General features: G+C 45.1%; 1 protein-coding gene and 1 pseudogene across 2 annotated transcripts in view; one reads left to right on the top strand and one right to left on the bottom strand.

Annotated features, from left to right (window-relative positions):
- Positions 1-22,459, bottom strand: part of ALDH7A1 (aldehyde dehydrogenase 7 family member A1) — a 58,996-nt gene extending 36,537 nt beyond the window's left edge. The window contains exons 1-6 of one of the 2 annotated variants that reach the window (XM_074382001.1): positions 22,212-22,459; positions 20,865-20,918; positions 18,500-18,565; positions 9,549-9,629; positions 7,432-7,555; positions 658-790 (exon numbers count right to left, since the gene is read on the bottom strand). In XM_074382001.1, the coding sequence (XP_074238102.1) occupies positions 658-790; positions 7,432-7,555; positions 9,549-9,629; positions 18,500-18,565; positions 20,865-20,918; positions 22,212-22,403 (650 nt within the window). In that variant the 5' untranslated portion in view covers positions 22,404-22,459. The remainder of the gene's footprint in view (positions 1-657; positions 791-7,431; positions 7,556-9,548; positions 9,630-18,499; positions 18,566-20,864; positions 20,919-22,211) is intronic. The other variant, XM_039469694.2, reaches the window with a different exon arrangement.
- On the top strand, positions 1,712-1,975 carry LOC120364278 (non-histone chromosomal protein HMG-17 pseudogene; annotated as a pseudogene).
- Positions 22,460-26,889: the final 4,430 nt, after the last annotated feature.

Genomic DNA, 26,889 nt, shown 5'->3' with positions numbered 1-26,889 from the left:
CAAAATGAGCCAAAGACAATTGTCCTAATTTTTCTTATTTAATTTCTTCCACAGAACACAAAAGCAAAAAACAAGTAACTGTTTGCCATCTATAATATACAGACATTTTTACTATCAAATATTTTGTAGACTTGAAAAATTTAAGACATTAATAGGAACACTGACCAAGTTCCTAGAATTACTTGTGAGCTCACTATCAAAGTTTTATTGGCCAGGCGCAGTGGCTCATGCCTGTAATCCCAACACTTTAGGAGGCCGAGACGTATGATCACCTGAGGTCAGGAGTTTGAAACCAGCCTGGCCAACATGGTGAACCCCATTTCTACTAAAAATACAAAAACACAAAAACACAAAAAATTAGCTGAGCATGGTGGTGCATACCTGTAATCCCAGCTACCTAGGAGGCTGAGGCAGGAAAATTGCTTGAACCTGGGAGGTGGAGGTTGCAGTGAGCTAATATTGTGCCATTACACTACAGTGCAATGGGCGACAAGAGTGAAACTGCATGTCAAAAAAAATTTTTTTTAATTAAGTTTTATCGAAGAAGGCAGGTGACGCATACCTATAATCCCAGTTACTCAAGAAGTTGAGGTAGTAGTACCTAGAAATGGCTATTTTTATCACTCACTACTAGATAAGAAAGTGAGCAGGTCTTACCAGAGGCAGACATTTCCACAGATCAAGGCGATGGCGTTGTTCCAGCCATACACTGCCACAGGGAAATTGAATGCAGTGATGATTCCAACCAGGCCTACAGGGTTCCACTGCTCGATCAGTGCATGGCCAGGTCCTGAGGAGAGGATAAGGATGGAACATGCCAAAGCATGTTAATTTAATGCCCATCAAGTTAATAAGAACAAATGTACAGCAGACCAGAGAAGATTCCAGATGCCTTATAGTGGGATATTGGTACATTAACAAATGTAAAACGAAAGTGGTTATTACTGCACTACCTTGTAAATCACAATGATATTCATTATGCCTCTGATCCTCATAGGAACTCTGCATAGATCAGAGCAGTATAGGTGCATCTGAAAGACAAGGATACTTCCTAGAGTTGAAGGGTATGGTAGGTGGTATGATCACAAAGGGCAGAACATGACCAGGGCACAGGGGCATAGGCCCATGTTCTTCATTCTTTGTTTTGTTTTGTCTGAGTCAGTCTCACTCTTGTTGCCCAGGCTGGAGTGGAGTGGGGCGATCTCAGCTCACTTCAACCTGTACCCCTGAAGTTCAAGTAATTATGGAGCCCCAGCCTTCTGGGTAGCTGGGATTACAGGCATGTGCCACCACATGCCACTATTTTTTGTATTTTTACTAGAGAAGGGGTTTCACCATGTTGGCCAGGCTGGTCTCAAATTTCTGATCTCAAGTGATCCACCTGCCGTGGCCTCCCAAAGTGCTGCGATTACAGGGGTGAGCCACTGCACCCGGCCTCCCATATTCTCTATGTTGCCTGATGAAGCCTTGGGCCACCTTCTCTGAATTCAAGACAAGGTGTTTCATTTATTGGTGGAAGATGGGAAGGGGGAGTTCTAATAATCATATATATGCTGAATGAATGAATTGCACAAATCTTTACATTCACTATAAGAAAACTAAAAATACAGGAACAGTGTGAAGAAGAAGAGGTGAGAATGACCCCCGGAAGGACCAAAGCCCACACACCGCTGCATCCCACGCTCAGCGCCAACGTCCCGCCGTTGCCACCATGCCCGAGAGAAAGGCTGAAGGGGATGCTAAAGGAGATAAAGCTAAGGTGAAGGAGAGAAGATCCATGAGGTTGTCTGCTAAACCTGCTCCTCCAAAGCCAGAGCCCAAGCCTAAAAAGGCCCCTGCAAAGAAGGAAGAGAAGGTACCCAAAGGGAAAAAGGGAAAAGCTGATGCTGGCAAGGAATGGAAAAACCCTGCAGAAAATGGAGATGCCAAAACAGACCGGGCACAGAAAGCCGAAGGTGCTGGAGATGCCAAGTGAAATGTGTGCATTTTTGATAGCTGTGTACTTCTGGTGACTGTACAGTTTGAAATACTACTTTTTATCAAGTTTTATAAAAATGCAGAATTTTGTTTTACTTTTTTTTTTTTTTTTTTTTGAGACAGAGTCTGACTCTGTCACCAGGCACTAGGCTGGAGTGCAGTGGCACAATCTCGGCTCACTGCAACCTCCACCTCCTGGGTTCAAGCAATTCTCTTGCCTCAGCCTCCCAAGTAGCTGGGACCACAGGCTCATGCTGCCACGCCCAGCTAATTTTTTGTATTTTTAGTAAAGATTGGGTTTCACCATGTTGGCCAGGATGGTCTCGATCTCTTGACCTTGTGATCCGCCCATCTCGGCCTCCCAAAGTGCTGGGATTACAGGCTTGAGCCACTGCGCCCGGCCTTTTTTTTTTTCTTTTTTAAGCTATGTTGTTAGCACACAGAACACTTCTTGTTGTTTGTGGGGAAGGGGCATATTGTCACTAATAGAATGTCTCCAAAGCTGGATTCATGTGGGGAAATACCTTTCCCTTCTAGTTTTGAGAGACTTCCTCTTGGCTCCCAGGAGGAGGGATTCCCTGACTTTGACACACATGGCCATCTTGGCACACAAAAGCCTTGCGGTATGGAAAAACAAATTCTTTTTTTTTTTTTTTTTTTTTTTTTTTTTTTGAGACGGAGTTTCTCTCTTGTTACCCAGGCTGGAGTGCAATGGCGCGATCTCAGCTCACCGCAACCTCCGCCTCCTGGGTTCAGGCAATTCTCCTGCCTCAGCCTCCTGAGTAGCTGGGATTACAGGCACACGCCACCACGCCCAGCTAATTTTTTTGTATTTTTAGTAGAGACGGGGTTTCACCCTGTTGACCAGGATGGTCTCGATCTCTTGACCTCGTGATCCACCCGCCTCGGCCTCCCAAAGTGCTGGGATTACAGGCTTGAGCCACCGCGCCCGGCCACCAATTCGTTTTTATGTCCTCTTCTCCCTTTCCTTCTTTCAGCATAGACTTAACTCCCTTAAGCCCAGATATCTGTGTCAGGCAATCTGGACTTGCCAGTGATGTCACTGAGATGGCACCTGTCAAAAGAGCAGTGATTCCATTTCTAGATTGTGGATCTTCAGATAAATTCTGCCATTTTCATTTCACTTCCTGAAAGTCAGGGTCGGCTCGTGAAAAGTTGTTAAACAACATGCTAAATGTGAAATGTCAACCCTCACTCTAAACTTTCCCTGTCCAGAGCATCAGATGAAGACTTCATTGGGTTTTATAGTGGCTTTCTGATTTTTGGTAGTCCATCAAAGGAGTTTGAAAGGTGTTGTATACTGTTAACGATTGTCTGCCCATGTCCTGCCTGAAATACCATGATTGTTTATGGAAAGTATTTTTAATAAAACTGGATACAGTTTGGGGGAAAAAAAAAGGAAACTAAAAATACAAATAAGCTGGGAGGAGTGGGTCATGCCTGTAATCTCTAGCACTTCAGGTGACTGGGATGGGAGAATCACTTGAGCTCAGTTTGAGATGGATCAACATGGCAAGACTCCTGTCTCCACAAAAAAAATAAATAAATAAATAATAAGCTGGGTGTAGACCAGGCGCGATGGCTCATGCCTGTAATCCCAGCACTTTGGGAGGTCAAGGCGGGTGGATCATGAGGTCAGGAGATCGAGACCATCCTGGCCAATATGGTGAAAGACCGTCTCTTTAAAAAAAAAAAAAATTAGTCGGGTGTGATTGGCGTATGCCTGTAGTGCCAGCTACTTGGGAGGCTGCAGTGGGAGAACTGCTTAAGCCCAAGAAGTTAAGGCTGAAGTGACCTGTGACTGCACCACTGCACTCCAGCCTGGACGACAGAGTAAGACCCAGTCTCAAAAAAAAAAAAGAAAAGAAAAGAAAGTAAGGAAGGCCGGGCGTGGTGGCTCACGCCTGTAATCCCAGCACTTTGGGAGGCCGAGGCGGGTGGATCACGAGGTCAAGAGATCGAGACCATCCTGGTCAACATGGTGAAACCCCGTCTCTACTAAAAATACAAAAATTACCTGGGCATGGTGGCGTACGCCTGTAGTCCCAGCTACTAGGGAGGCTGAGGCAGGAGAATTGCTTGAGCCCAGGAGGCGGAGGTTGCAGTGAGCCGAGATCATGCCATTGTACTCCAGCCTGGGTAACAAAAGCGAAACTCCGTCTCAAAAAAAAAAAAAAGAAAGAAAGAAAGTAAGGAAGAGACGAGACTAGATGAGATGAGAAGAGAAACAAAAATATTATATTTTAAATACAAACTTTAAAGTCACCCATAATCCCACAAGGGGCTTATTTCAATTAAAGGCAGCTGGAGCAGTGCAGAACCGTACCATAGAAGTACAGTAGTTGACAAATCCTGGTTAAAAACACAGATCAACTGGAAAGGCAGCTGTCCCAGTCATCAGTCTTTCTGGCCACACTCACACTGCTAGCTAGGATGGGGAACCATACCAGATGCAGCACCTCACTCCCAGGCCCTTCTTAGTCTAGGCACCCTAATCCCTAGAGATGAAGTGCTGGCACAGCCTCTTCCTGGCAGGGCCTGCCTCCTCCTCTCCTGCCCTCCCCTCTCTGCCTGATGTCACCCCCTTGCTTATAACCCTCTGGAGTCTGGCTCCCTACTGTAGCTATCCTCAGAATAAAGTCCAACCTCCTCGTCAGAAAAAGTACCTTCCCAAGGTTCTCTTTCTACTCCACCCCCCCATCACACTGCACCCTCCAGCTTGCTAAAGCAATGCAATCCCCCCAAACAAGCGACACTCTCCCAGCGTTCACACAGGCTCCTTCCTTGTTTAAAACAACTTCCCGCCCCAGCACTCCACCCCTCTTCCTCTTTGTCCCACTTGGGACCTTAACTTGGCTAACCTTCTCTTGGAGGTGTGCCCCAAGAGCACTCACAAGGCCAGGTTAGGGGCTCCCAGCTACATGCCCACCATCCTACTGTCTACTCCCTCATATTGCTTACCATGCTGGATTATGCTGGATATAATCACCTGTTTACTTATCTCCCACTCTACGGTCTAATTTACAAGCTTATAAATCCATTGAGGACAGGGATTGTGCCTTACAGATCGAGTATCACCTAGTAGATTACCCATCACTGATAGATGCTCAATAAGCATTTATTGAATTAATAAAGTCAAAGTTACCCCAAAGCCTCTTAAAAAAAAAGTGTAAGCTAGGTGTCGTGGTTCATGCCTGTAATCCCAACACTTTAGGTGGCCAAGGCAGGCAGATATTTGCATCAAGGAGGTCTAGGCCAGCCTAGGCAACATAATGCGACCTCGTCTCTACAAGAAAAATTTTAAAATTAGCTGGGCATGGTGGTGTGTGCCTATAGTCCCAGCTACTCAGGAGGCTGAAGTGGAAAGATTGCTGGAGTCCAGGAGGTCCAGGCTACAAGAGGCCATAATCACACCACTGCACTCCAGCCTGGGTGACAGAGATCCTGTCTCAAATAAACAAGCAAAAATGTGCAAGCAATTGAGAAATATTCTAATTGTGAGGTAGGCATCATAGTAGGTTCAAAGAAGTTACCTGCTTGCACATGTACATGTCCCCAACTTGGAGGTTTACTAACTTGTTTTAGCTGGAAGAAAACTCTTGAAAGTGTTCAATGACATAAAATTACTATTGGATAATGGGAATCAATGTTAGATATCTAATTAAAGACATGAATCGTATATTAAAAAGACTCCTCCAACTCTTTCTATAAGTAGGGAATTCACTCAAAATTCCAAGAAAAAGAGAAAAATATGATTTTTTTGAAAATTATTTGTCCTGATTATAAATGTAACTGAATAACCATCATGGAAATTTTAGAAAATACAGAAAAATAGAAGAAAACCCACTACTAAAAATTCTGCCACAGAGAGAACCACTGCTACCACTTTAGCACACTCCTATCCCAGCATTGCCAATGCAAACACACAGTCACGTGTTTTACCCCATCCACACTGCAAACATCACAAATCACATACACTCTTAACCTCACTGTCTGTTTCTTACTCTTGCTGTCATCTGACTATCTTCATTGTTAAAACCTCAGAGAATAAAGTTGGTTCTTACAGAACAGCTTGTAATAGCAAAAGACTGAAAACAACCCTACACATACATCATTTGGGAGGTGACTGAATAAATTAGTCTCTTTATAACAAGATAGACAGCCACAGACACAGATGAAGGAAGCCCCTTAATAAACTGATATGAAAGCAATTTCCAGCCAGGCACTGTGATTCACACCTATAATTCTAACACTATGGGAGGCTGAGGCAAGTAGATCACCTGAGCCCAGGAGTTCGAGACCAGCCTGGGCAACACTGCAAAATCCCGCCTCTACAAATTTAAAAAAAAAAAAAAAAAAAAAAAAATGGAAATTAGCCAGGCATGGTGGTGTGCACCCATATCCCCAGACACTCAGGAGGCTGTGGTGGGAGAATCGCCTGATTCCAGGGACACTGAAATGCAGTGAACTGTGATCATACCACTACATTCTGACCTGGGCAACAGAGGAAGATCCTGCCTCAAAAAAAGAAAACAAACCAAAAACACAACTTCTAAGATATATTATTGAATACAAAAGTATAAAACAGAATGTACAGCCTGCTACATATTTGCCTGTATGTGAATAAAATCTACAAGGTGGCTCAGGCCTGTAATCCCAGCTACTCAGGAGGCTGAGGAAGGAGAATCATGTGAGTCCAGAAGATGGAGACCAGCCTGAACAACATAACAAGATCCTACAAAAAATTTAAAAAGACACACAAGAAATTGAAAGCATTCATTACTTACATGGGGTACTCTGGCTTAGCCACAGGGGGTAGAAGGGAAATTTTTCATCTTTTACCCTTTTATTGTTTCTAATTTTGTGGTTTGAATCTATCGTCTCTTCAAAAATCATTAACATTTGTATAATTTAAACACAAGTAAACACAACCTTCCTGTAAAAGTGTGGGGTTAGGGGAAGACAATATTCACATACATTACTTTTTGTATTGCTAATAGTCTACCAAAATTGGCTTAGATTAGATTTTTTTCCCTTTATGATTTGACACCTAGGTCATTTCTAATGTTTTTTTATTGATGCCACAATGCACCTCTTTACACATTACTTGTCTTATTTCAGATTATTTACTTAGATTCTTAAAGCTGGGCTCTTTAAAGTTCAAGCTCTTTGGGTATATTTCCAAATTGTTTCACAGAGGAGTTAAAAGTGTCTTACCCATGGACTTGCTAACATTACGTTTTATCTTTAAAACCAAAAAGTTCTTGATCTAATGTTTTCATCTATTTTAATTTGCATTTCTTTGAAAGAGTGAGGGTATTTTCACATATTTATGCCACTTGAAATTTCTCTTTTGCACAGTCCATAGCCAGAGTATTTTTTTGGAGCTCTATATATTTGAGTAACAAAACTCAGCTTGACTTCATTGCTTACTTTCAGAAGGCAAGATAGGTCCTCCAATCATCCGTGATAAACCAACAGCATAGTCACAGATATCCACATACTCCTGAACTTCTCCCACACCTTCCACTAAGATTTTCCCCATCTCCAAAGACACCTAAAAATATAAAATGGCAAGCAGAATTTTTCCAACAGAATTCACATTTTAAACATTAAATTAAGAAAGGGGATCAGACTGAGATGATTAAAGAAAAAGGAGAAAAATAATAAAAATAAAAATAAAAGGGGAAAGCAAAACATATTTTGTGGATGTAATACATTAAAGAAAGTCTGTTTTTATTTTTATTATTATTTTTTTGAGACTGAGTCTTGTCTCTGTCACCTAGGCGGGAAGGCTGTGGAAAGATCTCGGCTCACTGCAACCTCCGCCTCCTGGTTCAAGCGATTCTCCCATCTCAGCCTCCCGAGTAGATGGGATTACAGGCATGCGACACCACACCTGGCTAAGAGACAGGTTATCACCATATTGGCCAGGCTGGTCTCAAACTTCTGACCTCAGGTGATCCACTCACCTCTGCCTCCCAGGATTACAGGCCTGAGCACCACACCCAGCCTGGTTTTTTGTTCTTGGTTTTTTTTCTTTTTTTGTTTTTTTTGAGACAGAGTTTTGCTCTTGTCGCCTAGCTGTAGTGCAATGGCATGATCTCAGTTCACTGCAACCTCTGACTCCTGGGTCCAAGCACTGCTCAGCCTCCCGAGTAGCTGGAATTACAGCTGCCTGCCACCATGTCCAGCTAATTTTTTTTTTTTTTGTATTTTTAGTAGAGATGTGGTTTCACCATGTTGGCCAGGCTGGTCTCGAACTGCTGATTCAGGTGATCCCCTTGCCTCAGCCTCCCAAAGTGTTGGGATTATAAGCATAAGCCATAATGCGTAGCCTGTTCTTATTTTTCTAAAGAATTTTGAAACACAAGAATTGTCTTCACTTTTTCCTGTCTATCTTGTTAATCTTTCCTCTAAAGCAATAATTTTTTTTTTTTTTTTTTTTTTTTTGAGACCAAGTTTCACTCTGTTGCCCAGGCTGAAGTGCAGTGGCATGAGCTTGGTTCACTGTAACCTCCGCTTCCTGGGTTCAAGCGATTCTCCTGCCTCAGACTCCCAAGTAGCTTGGATTACAGGCACACGCCATCACACCCAGCCTAAAGAAAGAATTTTAAAAATACATAAACTATGGTTAGGTACAGTGGCTAAGCCTGTAATCCCAGCACTTTGGGAGGCCCCGGCGGGTGGATCACCCGAGATCAGGAGTTCAAGACCAGCCTGGACAACGTGGTGAAACCCCGTCTCTACTAAAAATGCAAAAATTAGCCAGGCATGGTGGCACAAGCCTGTAATCCCAGCTACTCAGGAGAATGAGGCAGGAGAATCACTTGAACTGAGGAGGCAGAGGTTGCAGTGAACCAAGATCGTGCCACTGCATTCCAGCCTAGGTGACAAAGTGAGACTTTGTCTCTAAATAAACACATAAATAAATAAAATATGTAAACTACTTTTCTTAAAAACTCATCTGGCCACTGCACTCCAGCCTGGATGACAGAGTGAGACTCAGTCTCTAAACACATAAATAAATAAATAAATATATAAACTACTTTTTTAAAAAACTCCTCTGTCCACTGAACTCCAGCCTGGGTGACAGAGTGATACCTTGTCTGAAATAAATAAATTAAATTAAATTAAATACTTTTCTTAATAACTCATCTGGCCAAGCACGGTGGCTCACGCCTATAATCCCAGTGCTTTGGGAGGCTGAGGTGGACCAATCACCTGAGATTAGGAGTTCAAGAGCAGCCTGGCCAACATGGTGAAACCCCATCTCTACTTAAAAATACAAAAAATTAGCCGGGCATGGTGGCATGTACCTGTAATCCCAGCTACTTAGGAGGCTAAGACAGGGGAATTGCTGGAACCTGGGAGGTAGAGGCTATAGTGAGCAAAGATTGCACCACAACACTCCAGACTGACTGACAGCAAGACTCAATCTCAAAAAAAAAAAAAAAAACTCCCGATCTTATAAATAGAAAAGCATGAAAAAGCATGACAGCCTTTTTCTCCACTCAAAGGATTATATACAGATTACAAATATACTTTACCAAGCTTCCTAGTACTTGGATCTTCTCCCGCAAGGCATCGCCAATCTGTCTTACTATTTCTCCTCGTTTTGGAGCAGGAATCTAAGAAAAGAATGCAATTTTTGTGTCTGATTCAAAGCATAAATTCATGTCTCTAATACAGTATTAGATGTGTGCTGTAAAAGAACAAAGTGCAATCACATCAAAGAAGACTTTTGATCACATCAAGACTGTGATATGGCCAGGCACTGGGGTTAAAATAAGAAACAAGGTATTCGTGGAGCAAATATCTACTGGTAGGCACAGAGGAGAAGAAAAGGCAACAAATAATTATAAATTGCCATCAGGGTTATAAAGACAAAGGAAATAAAAATCACACTGAGACAGAGAAAACAGCAGGATTGGAGGGGAAATGGACACATTACTTTACCTAAAAGGTTGGCAGGAAAAATGTCTAAGGAGGTGATATTGAAGCTGAAACCTGAAGAATGGGAAAAGTAACCCACAGTAATATTCTTCCCAGGGATGAGGGAAAAAAAGCATGTAAGAGAGTCCATCGAAAATAAAAGGGGCTGATTGGGAATGCCAGTATGTCAATGTGGTGTCTTTTTTTTTTTGAGATGGAGTTTCACTCTTGTCACCCAGGCTGGAGTACAATGGCATCATCTTGGCTCACTGCAACCTCCACTTCCAGGGTTCAAGAGATTCTCCTGCCTCAGCCTCTTGAGTAGTCGGGATTACAGGCACCCACCATCATGCCTGGCTAATTTTTGTATTTTTAGTAGAGACGGGATTTTGCCATGTTGGCCAGGCTGGTCTTGAACTCCCTGACTTTAGGTGATCCACCCGCCTTGGCCTCCCAAAGTGCTGGGATTACAGACATGAGCCACTGCTCCTGGCCATAAGAAGGCCAGTATGTCTAAAGCTAGAAGCTTATAAGGACTTGGAATCTCATTCCAGGTACAATGTGAAATCTTGAACGCTTTTTAAGGTGCCGAATAAGAGGATTTGCCTTATCTTTTAATATTACTATCAATAGGTAGAGGATCTGTTGAAGGAGAAAAGAGTAGAGGAGGGAGACCAATTAAGAACGTATTATAGGGCCGAGCATGGTGGCTCACACCTGCAATCCCAGCACTTCGGGAGGCCAAGACAGTTGGAGCACTAAGTCAAGAGTTTGAAACCAGCCTGACCAAAATGGCGAAACCTTGTCTCTACTAGGAATACAAAAGTTAGCCAGGTGTGGTGGTGTGTGCCTGTGATCCCAACTACTCAAGAGGCTGTGGCAGGAGATTCACTTGAACCTGGGAGGCAGAGGTTGCAGTAAGCCAAGATAGTGCCATTGTACTCCAGCCTGGGCAATAGGAGACTCTGTCTAAAATGAAAAAAAAAAAAGTAAGGGGCCAGGCACACTGGCTCACACCTGTAATCCCAACATTTTGGAAGGCCAAGATGGGCAGAACACTTGAGGCCAGGAGTTTGAGATCAACCTGGCCAACATGGTGAAACCACGTCTCTACTAAAAATACAAAAAAAAAAAAAAAAAAAAAATAGCCAGGTGTCATGGCGAGTGCCTGTAATCTCAGCTACTCAGGAGGCTAAGGCAGAAAAATTGCTTGAACCTGAGTGGTGGACGTTTCAGTGATCAAGATCACACCATTACATGCCAGCCTGAGCAACAAGAGCAAAACTCCATCTCAAAAAACAAAAAAAGAACGTATTATAGGTATGGTGGCTCATGCTTGTAATCCCAGCACTTTGGGAGGCCGAGGTGGGTGATCATCTGAGGTCAGGAGATCAAGACCAGTCTGGCCACATGTGACAACCTTGTCTCTACTAAAAAATACAAAAATTAGCCAGATGTGGTGGTGGGCACCTGTAATCCCAGCTACTCAGGAGGCTGAGGCAGGAGAATCTCTTGAACCCCAGAGGCAGAGGTTGCAGGGAGCAGAGATCGTGCTATTGCACTCCAGCCTGGGTGACAAAAGCGAGACTCCTGTCTCAAAAAAAAAAAAAAAAAAAAAAGGAACCTTCCCCCAGGCAAGAGCCAATCACACCCTCCCCCTAACTCCCACTGCTCCTAATCGCTGCTCACACTTGCCTCACAGAGCTTGACTGTGAGCTCAAGGCTCTTCCTTGCTCTCTCTTCTCCCCGAGTGTATCACCACGTCTTAGCACAGCTTTTCTGGATGGTCATTTTGCAATCTATTCACATTTAAAACATTTCTACCCTTTGACTAAGCAGTTCTGCTTATAGAAACTGAGCTTACATGTAAGTGTACCCAAGTATAGGTACAATGATATTCATTGCAGTGAATGAATAGTAAAGAAAAACAGGAACCATCCAACTCTCCATCAGCACATAATTGGTTAATTATAGAACAGCCATAAAATAAGGTAGATTTTTATGGGAAAACATTGAAAAGCTATAATAGGATAATAGAAAACAAGAAAACACATATGGTAAGTAAACTTTCGCTTAAATTTGGAGGAACATATACCAAGCTGTTCACAATGGTTTTTTTCTGGGGAGTGAAATTATAACAGATTTTCATCCACAATTTATATGTTTGCAATGTCTGTCATTTTCACAACACGTGCACTTTTTTGGAAACAGGAAACAAAAACCTGTAGCATTAAATCATCAGCACACAACCTGTACATATCCTGGCACATGGTGTGGGTTTAATGATGTTTCAATTGAATTTAGTCAGCAGATTCATAAGTTTAGTCAAGGTGGTTAATTTCAACTCAGAATGGCCACTATACATGGTCTTTTACCTCCATTCCAGACATGTTTTATTCAGTAGCTTTCAACAAATAATTATTGCACATGTTCTATGTGCCAGATACTGTGCTCATCCCTGGAAATTCTATTGCAAATGGGGCAGTTACAATTCTTGCCCTCTACAGAGCTGACAGTCCATGGGGATGATAAAGGCAAGAAACAGGCAATTACAACTAATGTGGTAAATGCCATCAAAAGAGCTAGATTTCCCAAGAGGAGCACCCTAAAGTAGGCTTTTTCCAGTTCAGAGTTTAGTAGGGCTAAGACTTAAAGCATGATGGGTGCTTCCCAGATGAAGAGGTAGGCAAGGTAAAGGAAAAGCACAGGGTTAGAGGGATTTGGAGCATATGCAAAGGCTGAAAAGCAAGAGAAAATGGTTTTGGAAAATTATGGCCAAGGGCGGTGGCTCACACCTGTATTCCCAGCACTTTGGGAGGCCAAAGCAGGAGTTCAAGACCAGGATGGCCAAAATGGTGAGACCCTGTCTCTACTAAAAATACAAAAATTAGCCAGGCATGATGCGTGTCATCTCAGCTACTTGGAAGGCTGAGGCAGGAGAATCACTTGAACCCAGGAGGCAGAGGTTGTATTTTGCCAAGATTGCACCACTGCACTCCAGCCTGGGTGACAGAGTAGACAGAGTAAGATACGGTCTCAAAAAAAAAAAAAGTTCCCTGTCTTCAAGGACAAAGAGATTCTTGCTCTTTCTCACCAGAGATGGGAGGGAAAATGAGGACACCTGGGGATGCAGGGGGCAGAAATCAGCAGCTTTCTGTACTAAAACTGGCTCATGGAAGAAAGCAGCAAGTCCATTGCTGAGAAAGAAATCAATTTCTATCAACTACCTTTCTGTATGTGTCACTTTGTTTCCACTTCCCTTAAAGAAAAATGTTCAGGGGCCGGGCGCGGTGGCTCAAGCCTGTAATCCCAGCACTTTGGGAGGCCGAGGCGGGTGGATCACGAGGTCAAGAGATCGAGACCATCCTGGTCAACATAGTGAAACCCCGTCTCTACTAAAAATACAAAAAATTAGCTGGGCATGGTGGCGCGTGCCTGTAATCCCAGCTACTCAGGAGGCCGAGACAGGAGAATTGCCTGAGCCCAGGAGGTGGAGGTTGCGGTGAGCCGAGATCGCGCCATTGCACTCCAGCCTGGGTAACAAGAGCGAAACTCTGTCTCAAAAAAAAAAAAAAAAAAAAAATGTTCCATCTGAAAAACTCTAGAATTGGTCAGGCACGGTGGCTCACTCCTCTAATCCTAGCACTTTGGGAGACTGAGGCAGCTGGATCAATTGAGGTCAGGAGTTTGAAACCAGCCTGGCCAACATGGTGAAACGCTGTCTCTACTAAAAATATATTTTTAAAATTGGTAGCAAGTGCCTGTAATCCTAGCTACTTGAGAGGCTGAGGCAGGAGAATCACTTGAACTGGGGAGTCGGAGGTTGCTGTGAGCCGAGATCATGCCATTGCACTCCAGCGTGAGTAACAAGAGCAAAACTCTGACTCAAAAAAAAAAAAAGAAAATGAAAAATTCTAGAATTTACTCAAATTAACTACATGAAACAGCGGTTTACCCTAACACAATCAAGGTCAGACAAAGGGATGAGGGCCAAGCAGAGAAGCATCACGTGAGGGAGGATCGAGACGGGATAGCCTGTGGCCAGAAGGGAGTCCAGCTTTGGTCTGTTTTTATTGAGCCTCTCTAAGTCCCTATCCTATTGGCAGCAGCCCCAAAGCAGTTAGGAAAAACTCTGCCTCTTCCCTAAACCTTGAACTCAATTGCCTAACTCAAAATCAAACAGGTAGGATCCTCAACTGACTCTGCTATTACCCAGGAAAGCAATCTGTTCCCACTTAGCACCCCCATTGTATTTATTGGGAGGTCTAAAAATCACCAGAAATATGAGAAAGGATATTAGGTGCAGAGGCTGGCATGGGGGGTAAGAGGTGACTGCCAAATGAGATCCTGAATATGAAAACAGCAACAACAAAAAAAGTACAGCCCAACATTTAAGAAAGATCCCAATGTCAGCTGGCACTCCCTGGGGCAAAGACAGATTTAAAAATCAGTTCATTTTTAATCAATCAGTAACGTGGCTCATGCCTGTAATCCCAGCACTTTGGGAAGCAAAAGCAGTCAGATCACCTGAGGTGAGGAGTTCAAGACCAACCTGGCCAATGTGGTGAAATTCTGTCTCTACTAAAAATACAAAAAAAAAGGCCGGGCGCGGTGGCTCAAGCCTGTAATCCCAGCACTTTGGGAGGCCGAGGCGGGTGGATCACGAGGTCGAGAGATCGAGACCAACCTGGTCAACATGGTGAAACCCCGTCTCTACTAAAAATACAAAAAATTAGCTGGGCATGGTGGCGCGTGCCTGTAATCCCAGCTACTCAGGAGGCTGAGGCAGGAGAATTGCCTGAACCCAGGAGGCGGAGGTTGCGGTGAGCCGAGATCGCGCCATTGCACTCCAGCCTGGGTGACAAGAGCGAAACTCCGTCTCAAAAAAAAAAAAAAAAAAAAAAATTTTAGCTGGGCATAGTAGTGCATGCCTGTCATCCCAGCTACACAGGAAGATGAGGCAGGAGAATTGCTTAAGCCTAGGAGGGGTAGGTTGCAGTGAGGCAAGATCGTGCCACTGCACACCAGCCTGGACGACAGAGTGAGACTCAGTCTCAAAAAAAAAAAAAAAGTTCAGGAAAAGACAACTCTGAATTCACACAAACTTTTCATTGTTTTCAAATGTGTTTGTAATTACCATGGATAAATATACACATATAATAGACGCTTCTAGTCAAAATGTTAACTTGCACTAGTATTCAAAACAGTATATGCAAAGAGTGAAACTTCATGTAACTTGTGTACTTCAGTTAATAACAACACATCAGCTTTGGCTCATCAGTTGTAACGAAATACTGCATACTAATACCAAATGTTAATATTAGGGGCTGGTGGCTTATGCTTGTAATCCCAGCACTTTGGAGGGCTGAGGTGGGCAAATCGCTTGAGCCCAGGAGTTTAAGACCAGCCTGGGCAACATAGCAAAACTTCATCTCTACAAAAAATACAAAACTTAGCCAGGTGTGTAGGCACATGCCTGTAGTCCTAGTTACTAAGGAGACTGAGGTAGGAGGATTTTCTGTCTTAAAAAAAAAAAAAAAAGGAAACTTGGGAAGAGGAATGAGGGAGTATATGTGAATTCTGTACTTTCTTCTCGTTTTTCTGTAAACATAAAACTGCTCTAAAAAATAAAAGTCTATTAATTTTTTTTAAGTATATATGTATAGATAGGAAGCCTGGGCACAGTAGCTCATGCTGTAATCCAAACATTTCGGGAGGCTGAGACGGGCAGATCGTGAGGTCAGTTTGAGACCAATCTGGCCAGCATGGTGAAACCCTGTCTCTATTAAAAATACAAAAATTAGCCAGGCCTGGTGATACACGCCTGTAGTCCCAGCTACTTGGGAGACTGAGGCAGGTGAATCACTTGAACCTGAGAGGCAGAGGTTGCAGTGAGCCGAGATCGTGCCACTGCACTCCAGCCTGGGTGACAAAGTGAGACTCCATCTCAAAAAAAGAAAAAATCAGCCCATCATGGTGGCGCATGCCTATAATCCCAGGTACTCTGGAGGCCGAGGCAGGAGAATCACTTGAGCCTGGGAGGTGTAGATTGTGGTGAGCTGAGATCACGTCATTGCATCCAGCCTGGGCAAAAGAGTGAAACACCATCTCAAAAAAGAAAAAGAAAAAGAAAAAAAGCATATACGTACAGGAAAACAATGATTTAAAAAATTATGCAGCTGGGTACAGTGGTTCACATAAGTCAGTAATGCAGCCCTTTGGAAGGCTGAAGAGAGCAGATCCTTTGAACTTAGGAGTTCGAGACCACCCTGGGCAATATGGTGAAACCCCATCTCTACAAAAAAATACAAAAAAATTAGCCATGTGTAGTGGTGCATGTGTGTAATCCCAGCTACTTGGGAGGCTAAGATATAAGGATCCCCTGAGCCCAGAAGGCAGAGGTTACAGTGAGCCGAGATCGAGCCACTGCACTCCAGCCTCAGTGACAGAGCCAGATCCTGTCTTGGGGGGAAAAAAAAAGAAAATACAGTAACTTTAGGATGGTATGCAATGCAATCACCATAGGTCACAAAATTTTACACACACCGTGTATATATGTGTGTATAATAATCACAACTATGAAATAAATACATAAAAGACTGGAAGGAAATGTGCCAAAACCTAAACCTAACAGCCATTTTCCTTTGCAGAGGTTGGGTTAAGGGGACTAAATTTGATCATCTTATTTACAGTATCAATCTTTTCTTTAAGGAATATTTATTACTTTTATGATCAAAAATAAATACAAGTACATTTTAATACAATAAAGGACACCGTTTTGGACACTATTCTCCATCCGGGTAGGGTGAACTTTACCTAGCACACTGTTTACTTGTGGAAGTGGTATTTTTCTGCCCAAGGATACTTTTGATTGTGCACTATGGAACCCTAGGCCTTACATATATCCATAATTGTATTTTTTTTTTTTTTTTGAGACGGAGTTTCGCTCTTGTTGCCCAGGCTGGAGTGCAATGGCGCGATCTCAGCTCACCGCAACCTCCGCCTCCCAGGTTCAAGCAATTCTCCTGCCTCGGCCTCCTGAGTAGCTGGGATTGCAGGCAAGCGCCACCATGCCCAGCTACTTTTTTGTGTTTTTAGTAGAGACGGGGTTTCACCACGTTGACCAGGATGGTCTAGATCTCTTGACCTGGTGATCCACCCGCCTCAGCCTCCCAAAGTGCTGGGATTATAGGCGTGAGCCACCACGCCCGGCCTTATCCATAATTAAAGTAGAGGAAAGATGTGCTCCATGCTTTACACAAAGACGTCTCTTGGCTGGTTAAAAAAAAAAAAAAAAAAAAAAAACTTCATCCAACACAGGGCTCTCTTGGATAGGTTGCTACTCTGCAACCCACCCTCACCCCCTGCAATCATTGACTCAGAAAATACTGCAGCTCAGCAGTCCCACATTCAGCAGTACAGGTTTTAATTCAAATGTATTGAGGCTTTCCCTGTGTCAGGCTCTCCAGTAAGCACTTTAAATGATTAACTCATTTAACCCTCACTATAACCCCAAGAGGCAGGCACCCTCAGTGTTTTCTTTTTACAAGACAAAGCACACGGAGGATGCGGGTAGTGGGAAGATTGGGAAATCGGGCTATTCCTGTTCTCCTTTACTCTCACCTTCTTAGGCGCCTAGCCCCCACCTAGTCACTGTGGCCAGCCCAGCACCAGTCACAGTTCCTACATTTGCTCACTTAACCAACAGTGGAGACTCCAAAACCAAGGAGGCTGATTCTGCCTCACAGCCTGATTAGACTGTCAAGGAACATGAGCCTCGCCCTGAGAAAGAGATGCTGCCACTGCTCTTTATTTTGAGACAGAGTCTCACTCTGTCGCCCAGGCTGGATGGAGTGTGTTGGTGCTATCTCAGCTCACTGCAACCTCCACCTCCCAAGTTCAAGCAATTCTCCTCCCTCAGCCTCCTGAATAGGTTGGGATTACACACATGCCACCATGTCCGACTAATTTTTGTATTTTTACTAGAGACAGGGTTTCACCAGGTTGGCCAGGCTGGTCTTGAACTCCTGACCTCAGTCAGGTGATCCACCTACCTCAGCCTCCTAAAATGCTGGCATTACAGGCCTGAGCCACCGGGTCCGGCCTGCTGTTGCTCTTTTAACCAGGAATGCTGACCTATTGCTGAGATATTCCCAGATCAATCTGGCAGGGGAAGAGAGGATGAGCAAACAGATAGTTCTAGCATAGATCTTCTATTTTTTTTCTATTTCATTATAAACTCAAGTAATTCTAGTGGAGAATAAAGAGTGTTCACAGCTCAAGTTTATACTATACCAGCACAAAGTTTTAATTCATTTAAATTTATCCATTCAATGAATGACAAGTACAGAAAAGGCACTATCCTAGAAATATGGCAGAGATGAAAAAAAAAAAAAGAAATATGGCAGAGGTGCTTCCAAGACAGCAGGAGCCCAGTACAATATCACAAAGAGCTCACGTTTCAACTAGGAGGCACTGACCTACTTATGAGATGTTTATGTATCTCATTGCTTACAGTATGCAAAGTGACGTCTTCTGAGTTCTAGACAACAAAGGCCATACTTACATCTGCCCAGATTTTCCATGCTTCTCTTGCTTTCTTTACAGTGTCTTCATAGTCTGCCACACTGGCCTAAATTAAGAATTAGGGGGACAGACAGGGGGAATTAAATAGAAGTGATGATGATCTTCTAGAACACACAAATATTTTCAGGAAAGAATTGGAAAATCTCTAGGGTTCCCTAATATTTATAACTGAGAATGATACCCACAGTCTACACTTCCAAAAACCAGCTAGAACCCAATAAAACAGGTTGGAATCCACTGTGCTTTAAAACCTTGCTTTTCAAAGCAAAATCTGTTAGCTTCACCTAGGAACAACAGGTGAGGCATATTAGAAATGCAGAACCTTGAGCTCCAACCCAAACTTCAGAAATCAGCTTCATTCTAACAAAATCCTCACGTATTTCAGAAGCACTGCCTTAGATGGCCCCCTGCCTAGTCTTTCTATGGTTCACCTTTTCTATGGTTCTTTCCTTTTCACACCCCCCACCCAAGTGGACAGTGTCTCCCAGGCAGTCCTAAATGTCAAATGAAAAATAAACACAGTTGGGTACAGTGGCCCACACCTGTAATCCCAGCACTTTGAGAGGTCGAGGCGGGCAGATCATTAAGTCGAGATGGAGACCATCCTGGCCAACGTTGTGAAACCCCATCTCTACTAAAAAATACAAAAATGGGCAAGGCGCAGTGGCTCATGTCTGTAGGAGGCCAAGGCAGGTGGATCACAAGGTCAGGAGTTTGGGACCAGCCTGGCCAATATGGTGAAGCCTTGTCTCTACCAAAAATACAAAACTTAGCTGGGCATGGTGGCAGGCACCAGTAATCACAACTACTTGGGAGGGTGAGGCAGAAGAATCGCTTGAACCCAGGAGCCCATTGAGCCGAGATCGTGCCACTGCACTCCAGCCTGGGAGACAGAGGGGGAGTCTGTCTCAAAAATAAATAAATAAATAAAAATAGCGCCGGGCGCGGTGGCTCAAGCCTGTAATCCCAGCACTTTGGGAGGCCGAGGCGGTTGGATCACGAGGTCGAGAGCTCAAGACCATCCTGGTCAACATGGTGAAACCCCGTCTCTACTAAAAGTGCAAAAAATTAGCTGGGCATGGTGGCACGTGCCTGTAATCCCAGCTACTCAGGAGGCTGAGGCAGGAGAATTGCCTGAGCCCAGGAGGCGGAGGTTGTGGTGAGCCGAGATCGCACCATTGCACTCCAGCCTGGGTAACAAGGGCGAAACTCCGTCTCAAAAATAAATAAATAAATAAATAAATAAACACATTATTCTCTGCATTTGTGACTTTGTATTATTCTTTTTTTTTGGAGACGAGTCTCGCTCTGTAGCCCTGGCTGGAGTGCCGTGGTGCAATCTCGGCTCACTACAACCTCCGCCTCCTGGGTCCCAGTTCAAGCAATTCTCCTGCCCCAGCCTCCTGAGTAGGTGGGATTACAGGCACACGCCACCATGCTCAGCTAATTTTTTTTGTTTGTATTTTTTTTTTTTTTTTTTTTTTTGAGACGGAGTTTCGCTCTTGTTACCCAGGCTGGAGTGCAATGGCGCGATCTCGGCTCACCGCAACCTCCGCCTCCTGGGTTCAGGCAATTCTCCTGCCTCAGCCTCCTGAGTAGCTGAGATTACAGGTACGCGCCACCATGCCCAGCTAATTTTTTGTATTTTTAGTAGAGACGGGGTTTCACCATGTTGACCAGGATGGTCTCGATCTCTTGACCTCGTGATCCACCCGCCTCGGCCTCCCAAAGTGCTGGGATTACAGGCTTGAGCCACCACGCCCGACTGTTTGTTTGTATTTTTAGTAGAGACAGGGTTTCACCATGTTGGCCAGGCTGGTCTTGAACTCATGATCTCATGATCCACCTGCTGTAGCTTCCCAAAGTGCTAAGATTACAGGTGTGAGTGACCTCATCCAACCAACCGATTTTGTATTATTCTGGACCTGCCTAACTGGCTTTTTTTTTTTTTTTTTTTTTTTTGAGACGGAGTTTCGCTCTTGTTACCCAGGCTGGAGTGCAATGGCGCAATCTCGGCTCACTGCAACATCCGCCTCCTGGGTTCAGGTAATTCTCCTGCCTCAGCCTCCTGAGTAGCTGAGATTACAGGCACGCGCCACCATGCCCAGCTAATATTTTGTATTTTTAGTAGAGACAGGGTTTCACCATGTTGACCAGGATGGTCTCGATCTCTTGACCTCATGATCCACCCACCTCGGCCTCCCAAAGTGCTGGGATGACGGGCGTGAGCCACCGCACCCAGCCTGGCTTCTGCCCCTAAAGAAAGCCTGCACAAACTCCTTGTGTGTAATTTGAACACACACACACACACACACACACACACACTCACTCACTCTCTCTCTTACCTGACGGACTCTTGCTATAGGCTCGTTGTTAGCAGGACAGTAAGTCGTAATAACCTTAAAACAAAAGGAAGATGATCATGTACAGAAAATGTAATCCCTGCAGAACTAAGGGAATAGAACAAATAGAGGGAAGGAAAAACAAGAGAGAAAAAAATGATATAACATCCCAACTCAAAAACCTTAAGTTAACTTATTTTGCAATATAAACCACCCTACAGCGGTTGTCTTTCATTTCTGACCCAAACATTGGAAACTACCTTTCTGCAAAACTCTCCCTTGACGTCTAAATATTAGGTATATAAACAAAAGCCTTCATGTAACCAGTTATTTTGCCTCTTTTTCCATTAATAACAGACCAAACTGACTAGTTTTAGTTATTCCTTCTCTCCCTTACTCTGCCCACCCTCTGCTCTAAGATGAAATGACCAAGGCGGAAAAACCATGGGAAAAGCCTGGGTCCACACCACCTGGAGAGGTCTCAGGTCCACTATGAAAGGGAAAATTAAGCCACAGCTAAAAGGGCCTTCAAGAGCCTAATGATCAGATACCACAAGGAAATCAGGATGAAACACCGAGGTCTGGGGAGCAATTAAAATCATCTGCATCTCCTACGGCCACTGATAACCAAAAGAAAGACGGGTTCGCGCTACCCAGGCAGGTTCGTTATACAATATGTAACGTCCAACAAATTTGTTAACTGTTATATATCATCTTCCTATAAAAAAAATTTTTTTCTTTTAAAGAAAAATCTGGCCGATAATAACCTTACCTTTCCGTTGTATTCTATAAAACATTTTATTGAGCAGTAATGGGCGTCAGGCGCGGTGCTAAGCCCTGGGCAATGGATAAATGCTGAAAAACAGTCCTCAAAGGCGTTCACAGCCCAACGAAAACATAGCAGGATTTTAGCAAGTTCCAGCTTGCAAACTCCCAAGGAATTCAGGAAGGAAGATAACTTAACACTACACTGAAGAACGTTACCTGCGGTGCATGTCACAGCTGAAGAGCCACAGTGAAACTCTAAATTAAGATCAGTTGCACTGCTAAGTATGACACATTTCTCACTTCAGATCTCAGGCCTCTGCCATAAGGTTTTAAATATGCGCGGGAAGTTTAGCCCCCCACAGCTCCAAAATGACGTCGATTCTGCATAGCACACAAGGACCTAAAATCTAAATTTTTGTTTTAAAGGCACCCTACTGGAGAAAACTTTTACTGTGGCGCTTCAAAATCTCCCATCGAATACAACCGCCTCCAGCGCTAGCGGGGAGTCGGGTAGGGCAGTGCCCGCCCAGCCTCCCCTAGCGAACGCCGGCGGCTGCAGAGATTTCTTGGGCGCCCGCATACCTCTCCCCGGCCTCCCCAGCTTCCATTATACACGCCCTCGTTTTCCTCTCGGAGGCCCAGCTCTTTCAGCCACGCATACTGGGGCTGATTGATCAGGAGAGTGGACATGAAGGCGGCAGGCCTGCTCCAAGGTCCGGGGAGCTTGCTGGTCCTTGCAGCTTGCACACACAGCGCGCGGGGGAGGCGCCACATACTGCGCCCAGAACTCGGGGTGAGCCTGAGGCCTGGAAAGCTGCTGAAATAGAGCCCCGCCCCGCGCCCGGGAGAACCCATTGGGCAGACCCGACCCCTCCCACGAGGCACGCCCCCCTGCCCCCCCCACCGCCCCGTCGGCCCCAGGTCTTCCGGAGGAGCCTGCGGGTGAACCCTGCCTGGAACAATGGGAGTGCCTTAGGAAGGAGTAGGCTGCTGCCATCTGGTGAAAGACTCCGGGAGCCATGTTTTCAGCTAGGAATTCTTTTCAGCAAAATATTGGCGCTGAAGTACAATGGGCGAGAGCTGGGGTTCTGAAACTGTAAAATGCATGTAATGACCTGGTAGTCGTAATAAGTGCACATTCTGAAGTCTGGGCTAGGTTTGGAGAGCCGGCATTCCTAACCAGCTCCTTGGCGATGCTGACGCCTCTGGTCCCTGGAGTAGCCAAGGGAGGGTTTGTATTGGCGCGGGGGGTGGGGGGTGGGGGCGGGGGGACGGCTGTTTGTTTTCACTGTTTTGGTAGATTACAAATTAAAGTTTTCTAATTAATGATAAATATTAGATTGTTGCATTTCCTTATAAATACCCTGCCTAGGTATATTCTTTTTTCTTTTTTTTCTTTAAGACAGAGATTCCCTCTCATTGCTCAAGTTGGAATGCAATGGCGAGATCTCCCTTCACTGCAACCTCCACCTCCCGGGTTCAAGCGATTCTCCTGCCTCAGCCTCCCAAATCGCTGTGATTACAGGCGTGCACCACCACACCCGGCTAATTTTTTGTATTTTTAGTAGAAACAGGGTTTCACCATGTTAGCCAGGCTGGTCATGAACTCCTAACTTGAGGTGACCCACCGGCCTCAGCCCCCCAAAATGCTGGGATTACAGGTGTGAGCCACCGCACCCAGCCTCTTTTTTCTTGAGACGAAGTCTCACTTTGTCATCCAGGCTGTAGTGCAATGGTGCAATCTCCTCTCACTTCAACCTCCACTTCCTGGGTTCAAGCGATTCTTGCTTCAGCCTCCCCAGTAGCTGGGATTACAGGCATGCAACCACCACATCTAGCTAATTTCGGTATTTTTAGTAGAGGTGGTGTTTCACCATGTTGGCCGTGCTGGTCTTGAATTCCTGACCTCATGATCTGCCCTCCTCTGCCTCCCAAAGTGTTGGGATTACAGGTGTGAACCAACATGCCCAGCCCACTTTTTCAAAATATTGTTTGTCACTACTTGCCTTGCAGTGTAGGCTACCACACTGCAGCCAGACAGAGTCATTTTATGTTTTCATAAAAAGCCTGTGTTTTCCTCCCACTGGGCCTGTGCCCTTGCTGTTCTACCTGTAAAACCCTTTCTTTTTTTGCTTTTCTTTTTTTTTCACGGGGGATTGGGGGGCAAGCACAGGATCTCACTCTGTCACCCAGGCTAGAGTGCAGTGGCACGATCATGGCTCACTGAAGCCTCAACCTCCGGGGCTCTAGTGATCCTCTCACCTCAACCTCCCAAATAGCTGGGACTACAGGCATGCCGCCATGCCCAGCTAATTTTTGTGGGGGTTTTGCAGAGACGGGGTTCCCCCATGTTGCCCAGGCTAGTCTGGACCCCCTTGGCTCAAGCGATCCACCCACCTTAGCCTCCCAAAGTGCTGAGATTACAGGCTTGAGCCACCGTTCCTGGCCCCTTTGATCTCTGCATTCAAGCCTGAGCTTTATCTTTTCCACACTTATGGTACAAATGATTTGAACAAACACTCTGCATGTATCAAGCACCTAGCAGAAACTGCAGTTAGTACTAGGCATACATGAATGATGCATTCTTTTGTAAATACTACGTTTTTTTCCTGTTAGGGCAAGGATCACCTCTGACTCACGCTTGCATTGCTCCAGTTCGTAGCACTGTTCCAGGCTTATGTGCACTTACATGAGTGTATGAACAAATGAACCAATGAAGAGCACCCTTGAAGGGTAGCAGTGCCTGTCTGACATTGGTACTCTCTATCAACAACCTTGCTGCTATCTTCCATCTACCCGCAGGACCACGGTGCTAATTTTTCTAATTTTAATTCTCAGACATTTGAACTGATTCTCATCACTTTCTACCAGCCGACAAGATTCTTTGTCTACATATCCCAAAACCACATTCTTCCTTCTCATCTTCTCCATTCACTTCAATGAAATGAAAACACATTTACAGATGCACTAACGTTTAAGAGCAATACATGGCGTTATCAAGGAGTGTTAGCTTTCCTCTCTTTGAGTCAAGAAGAGAAGTATGGTCATCCTTCTAAACTGATTCTGGCTGGCAGAGCACAGTGCCTCATACTTGTAATCCCAAAACTTTGGGAGGCTGAGGCAAGAGGATCACTTGAGAGATCAGAAGTTCAAGACCAGCCTGGTCAACATGGTGAAACCCTGTCTCTACTAAAAATACAAAAATTAGCCAGGTGTGGTGGTGCACATCTGTAGTCCCAGCTACTTGAGAGGATGAGCCAGGAGAATTGCTTGAACCCGGGAGGTGGAGGTTGGAGAGCGCTAAGATCGTACCATTGCACTCCAGCCTGGGTGACAGAGCAAGACCCTGTCTCAAAAAAAAAAAAAAAAAAAAAAAGCAATTCTGGGAAAATAGGCACCAGCAACTGCTCACATTGAAAACAGGGATTTCATCCTTTTTCTACCACCTTTTGTCAAAAGTCCTGTAAGACCCGGGGCCAATGAAAGGAGTTCCTTAGAATTTCAGCTGGAGTGATTGACAGTTTCTTCCCGTGCCCGCGAAATTCAAATATAAAACCGTTAAATCTCCCGTATGGAGAGAGATGAGAGGGGGGCATGGCACTGGGAAGTTCTTGCCCTTAAAACTACGCCCCCTTGTGGACCCGGAAAGAAAATACATTCCCTCAGCGGGTGGATCGCTTAAGGTCAGGAGTTCAAGACCAGCCTGGCCAACATGGTCAAACCCCATCTTTACTAAAAATACAAAAATTAGCAGAGTGTGATGGTGCATGCTTGTAATCCCAGCTACTTGGGAGGCTGAGGCATGAGAATCTCTTGAACCCAGGAGGCAGAGGCTGCAGTGAGCCGAGGTTTTGCCACTGCACTCCAGCCTGGAGACAGAGCGAAACTCTGACTCAAAAAGAAGAAAGAAAGAATTTAATAGAAGGCCTGCCATGCCACGTGGGAGACAGAATTCTTACTCAAATCAGTATCTGGGAGAATTCAGGGTCTAGTGTTTTTCAAAGATAAGTTTGGGAAAGGGATGGAGTGGCTAAGCAATGAGTTCTTGCTGCTGATTGGTTAGGGAAGCAATTTTAGAGGTTTGGAAATTGTCCTCAAGCCGCTCAACAGCTTCTGTGTGGGACCACAGAGGCGGCCGGCGGTTTCGCGGTTCAGGTGGAGCCACTGGTAGTCAGACAAGCAAAATCTCTGAAAAGGTATCTCAAAAGGTCAATCTTAGGGTCTACAATAGTGACGTCATCTGGTAGAGTAACTGGGAAAGTTGCATACCTTGTGACCTCTGGGATGATGACTGGCAAGGGTTTTCGTCTACACCTTAAAGAATTCAGCCTCCTCTATTCTTCCACCCTGCTGGTCTCTTACTAGCTTTACAAAGGCCGTTGACTTTTGGGGAAGGGTTATTATCATTTAAACTATAAACTCAATGTCTCCCAAAGTTAGATGGACCTGCCCAAGCCCAGGAATAATTAAGGGCAGCCTGAAGGCTGAAAGCAAGATAGGGGTTGGCTAGATCAGATCCCCCGCGCTGCTATAATGTTCTCACTGTTAGAATTTTTGCAAAGGCGGTTCCACGATAACCTTTAAGGAATGGAGCGGGTTGAGGGAAGGGCCTTCCAGGCCGAGTGAACGGCAAAGGCAGAGGCCTTGAGCTTGGCATGAATAAAGGGTGCCTGAGGGACCACAGGAGCAGCCAGCGGTCGGGCAGGGGGACACGCCGGGGCCAGTGGCCAGATGCCCAGATCCCAGGACCGTGTTTGCCAGGCTGAGAACTCAGTCCGTGTTTTGGGGAGGGAGGCCCTTGGAAGATTCGAGCGCAGGTACAATCGTCCCCCGGTATCCGCAGGCCTTTGTTTTCAGGACACCCCCGCAGACACCAGCACTCGCCGTGCTCAAGCCCCTTACTCGACGTGGCGGTGCGCGGTCGGTCCTTCCCACCCGCAGGTGCGGCGTCTGTGGATAGGGACGGACACAGGGCGGACTACACTGCTGGAGAAACGTCCCTGGAAGCCATACGTAGAGTGGAGAGCGGAGGAGCAAGAATGGAAACGGGGAGGCTTGTCCAGAGCATCCCGGCGAGGGATGTACGGCCAAAGGCGGAATCCCAGACGACCGTCACTCGTAACCTATCTATGTTTGCACGAAAGTAAAGTTTGGAAGAAAACTGTTGGGGGCACAAGGGATTCGGTTTTCCGGGGTGGTTCCGGTGCCGCGGCGACGCCTCAGGCTGCTGGGCCAGGCAGGCCTCCGCGCGGGGGCGCCC

This window comes from Saimiri boliviensis, chromosome 1 (assembly GCF_048565385.1).
Source record: "Saimiri boliviensis isolate mSaiBol1 chromosome 1, mSaiBol1.pri, whole genome shotgun sequence".
In the NCBI taxonomy this organism is placed as follows: domain Eukaryota; kingdom Metazoa; phylum Chordata; class Mammalia; order Primates; family Cebidae; genus Saimiri; species Saimiri boliviensis.
Note: the sequence above shows the minus strand (reverse complement) of the source record. Positions and strands in the feature narration are given on the sequence as shown.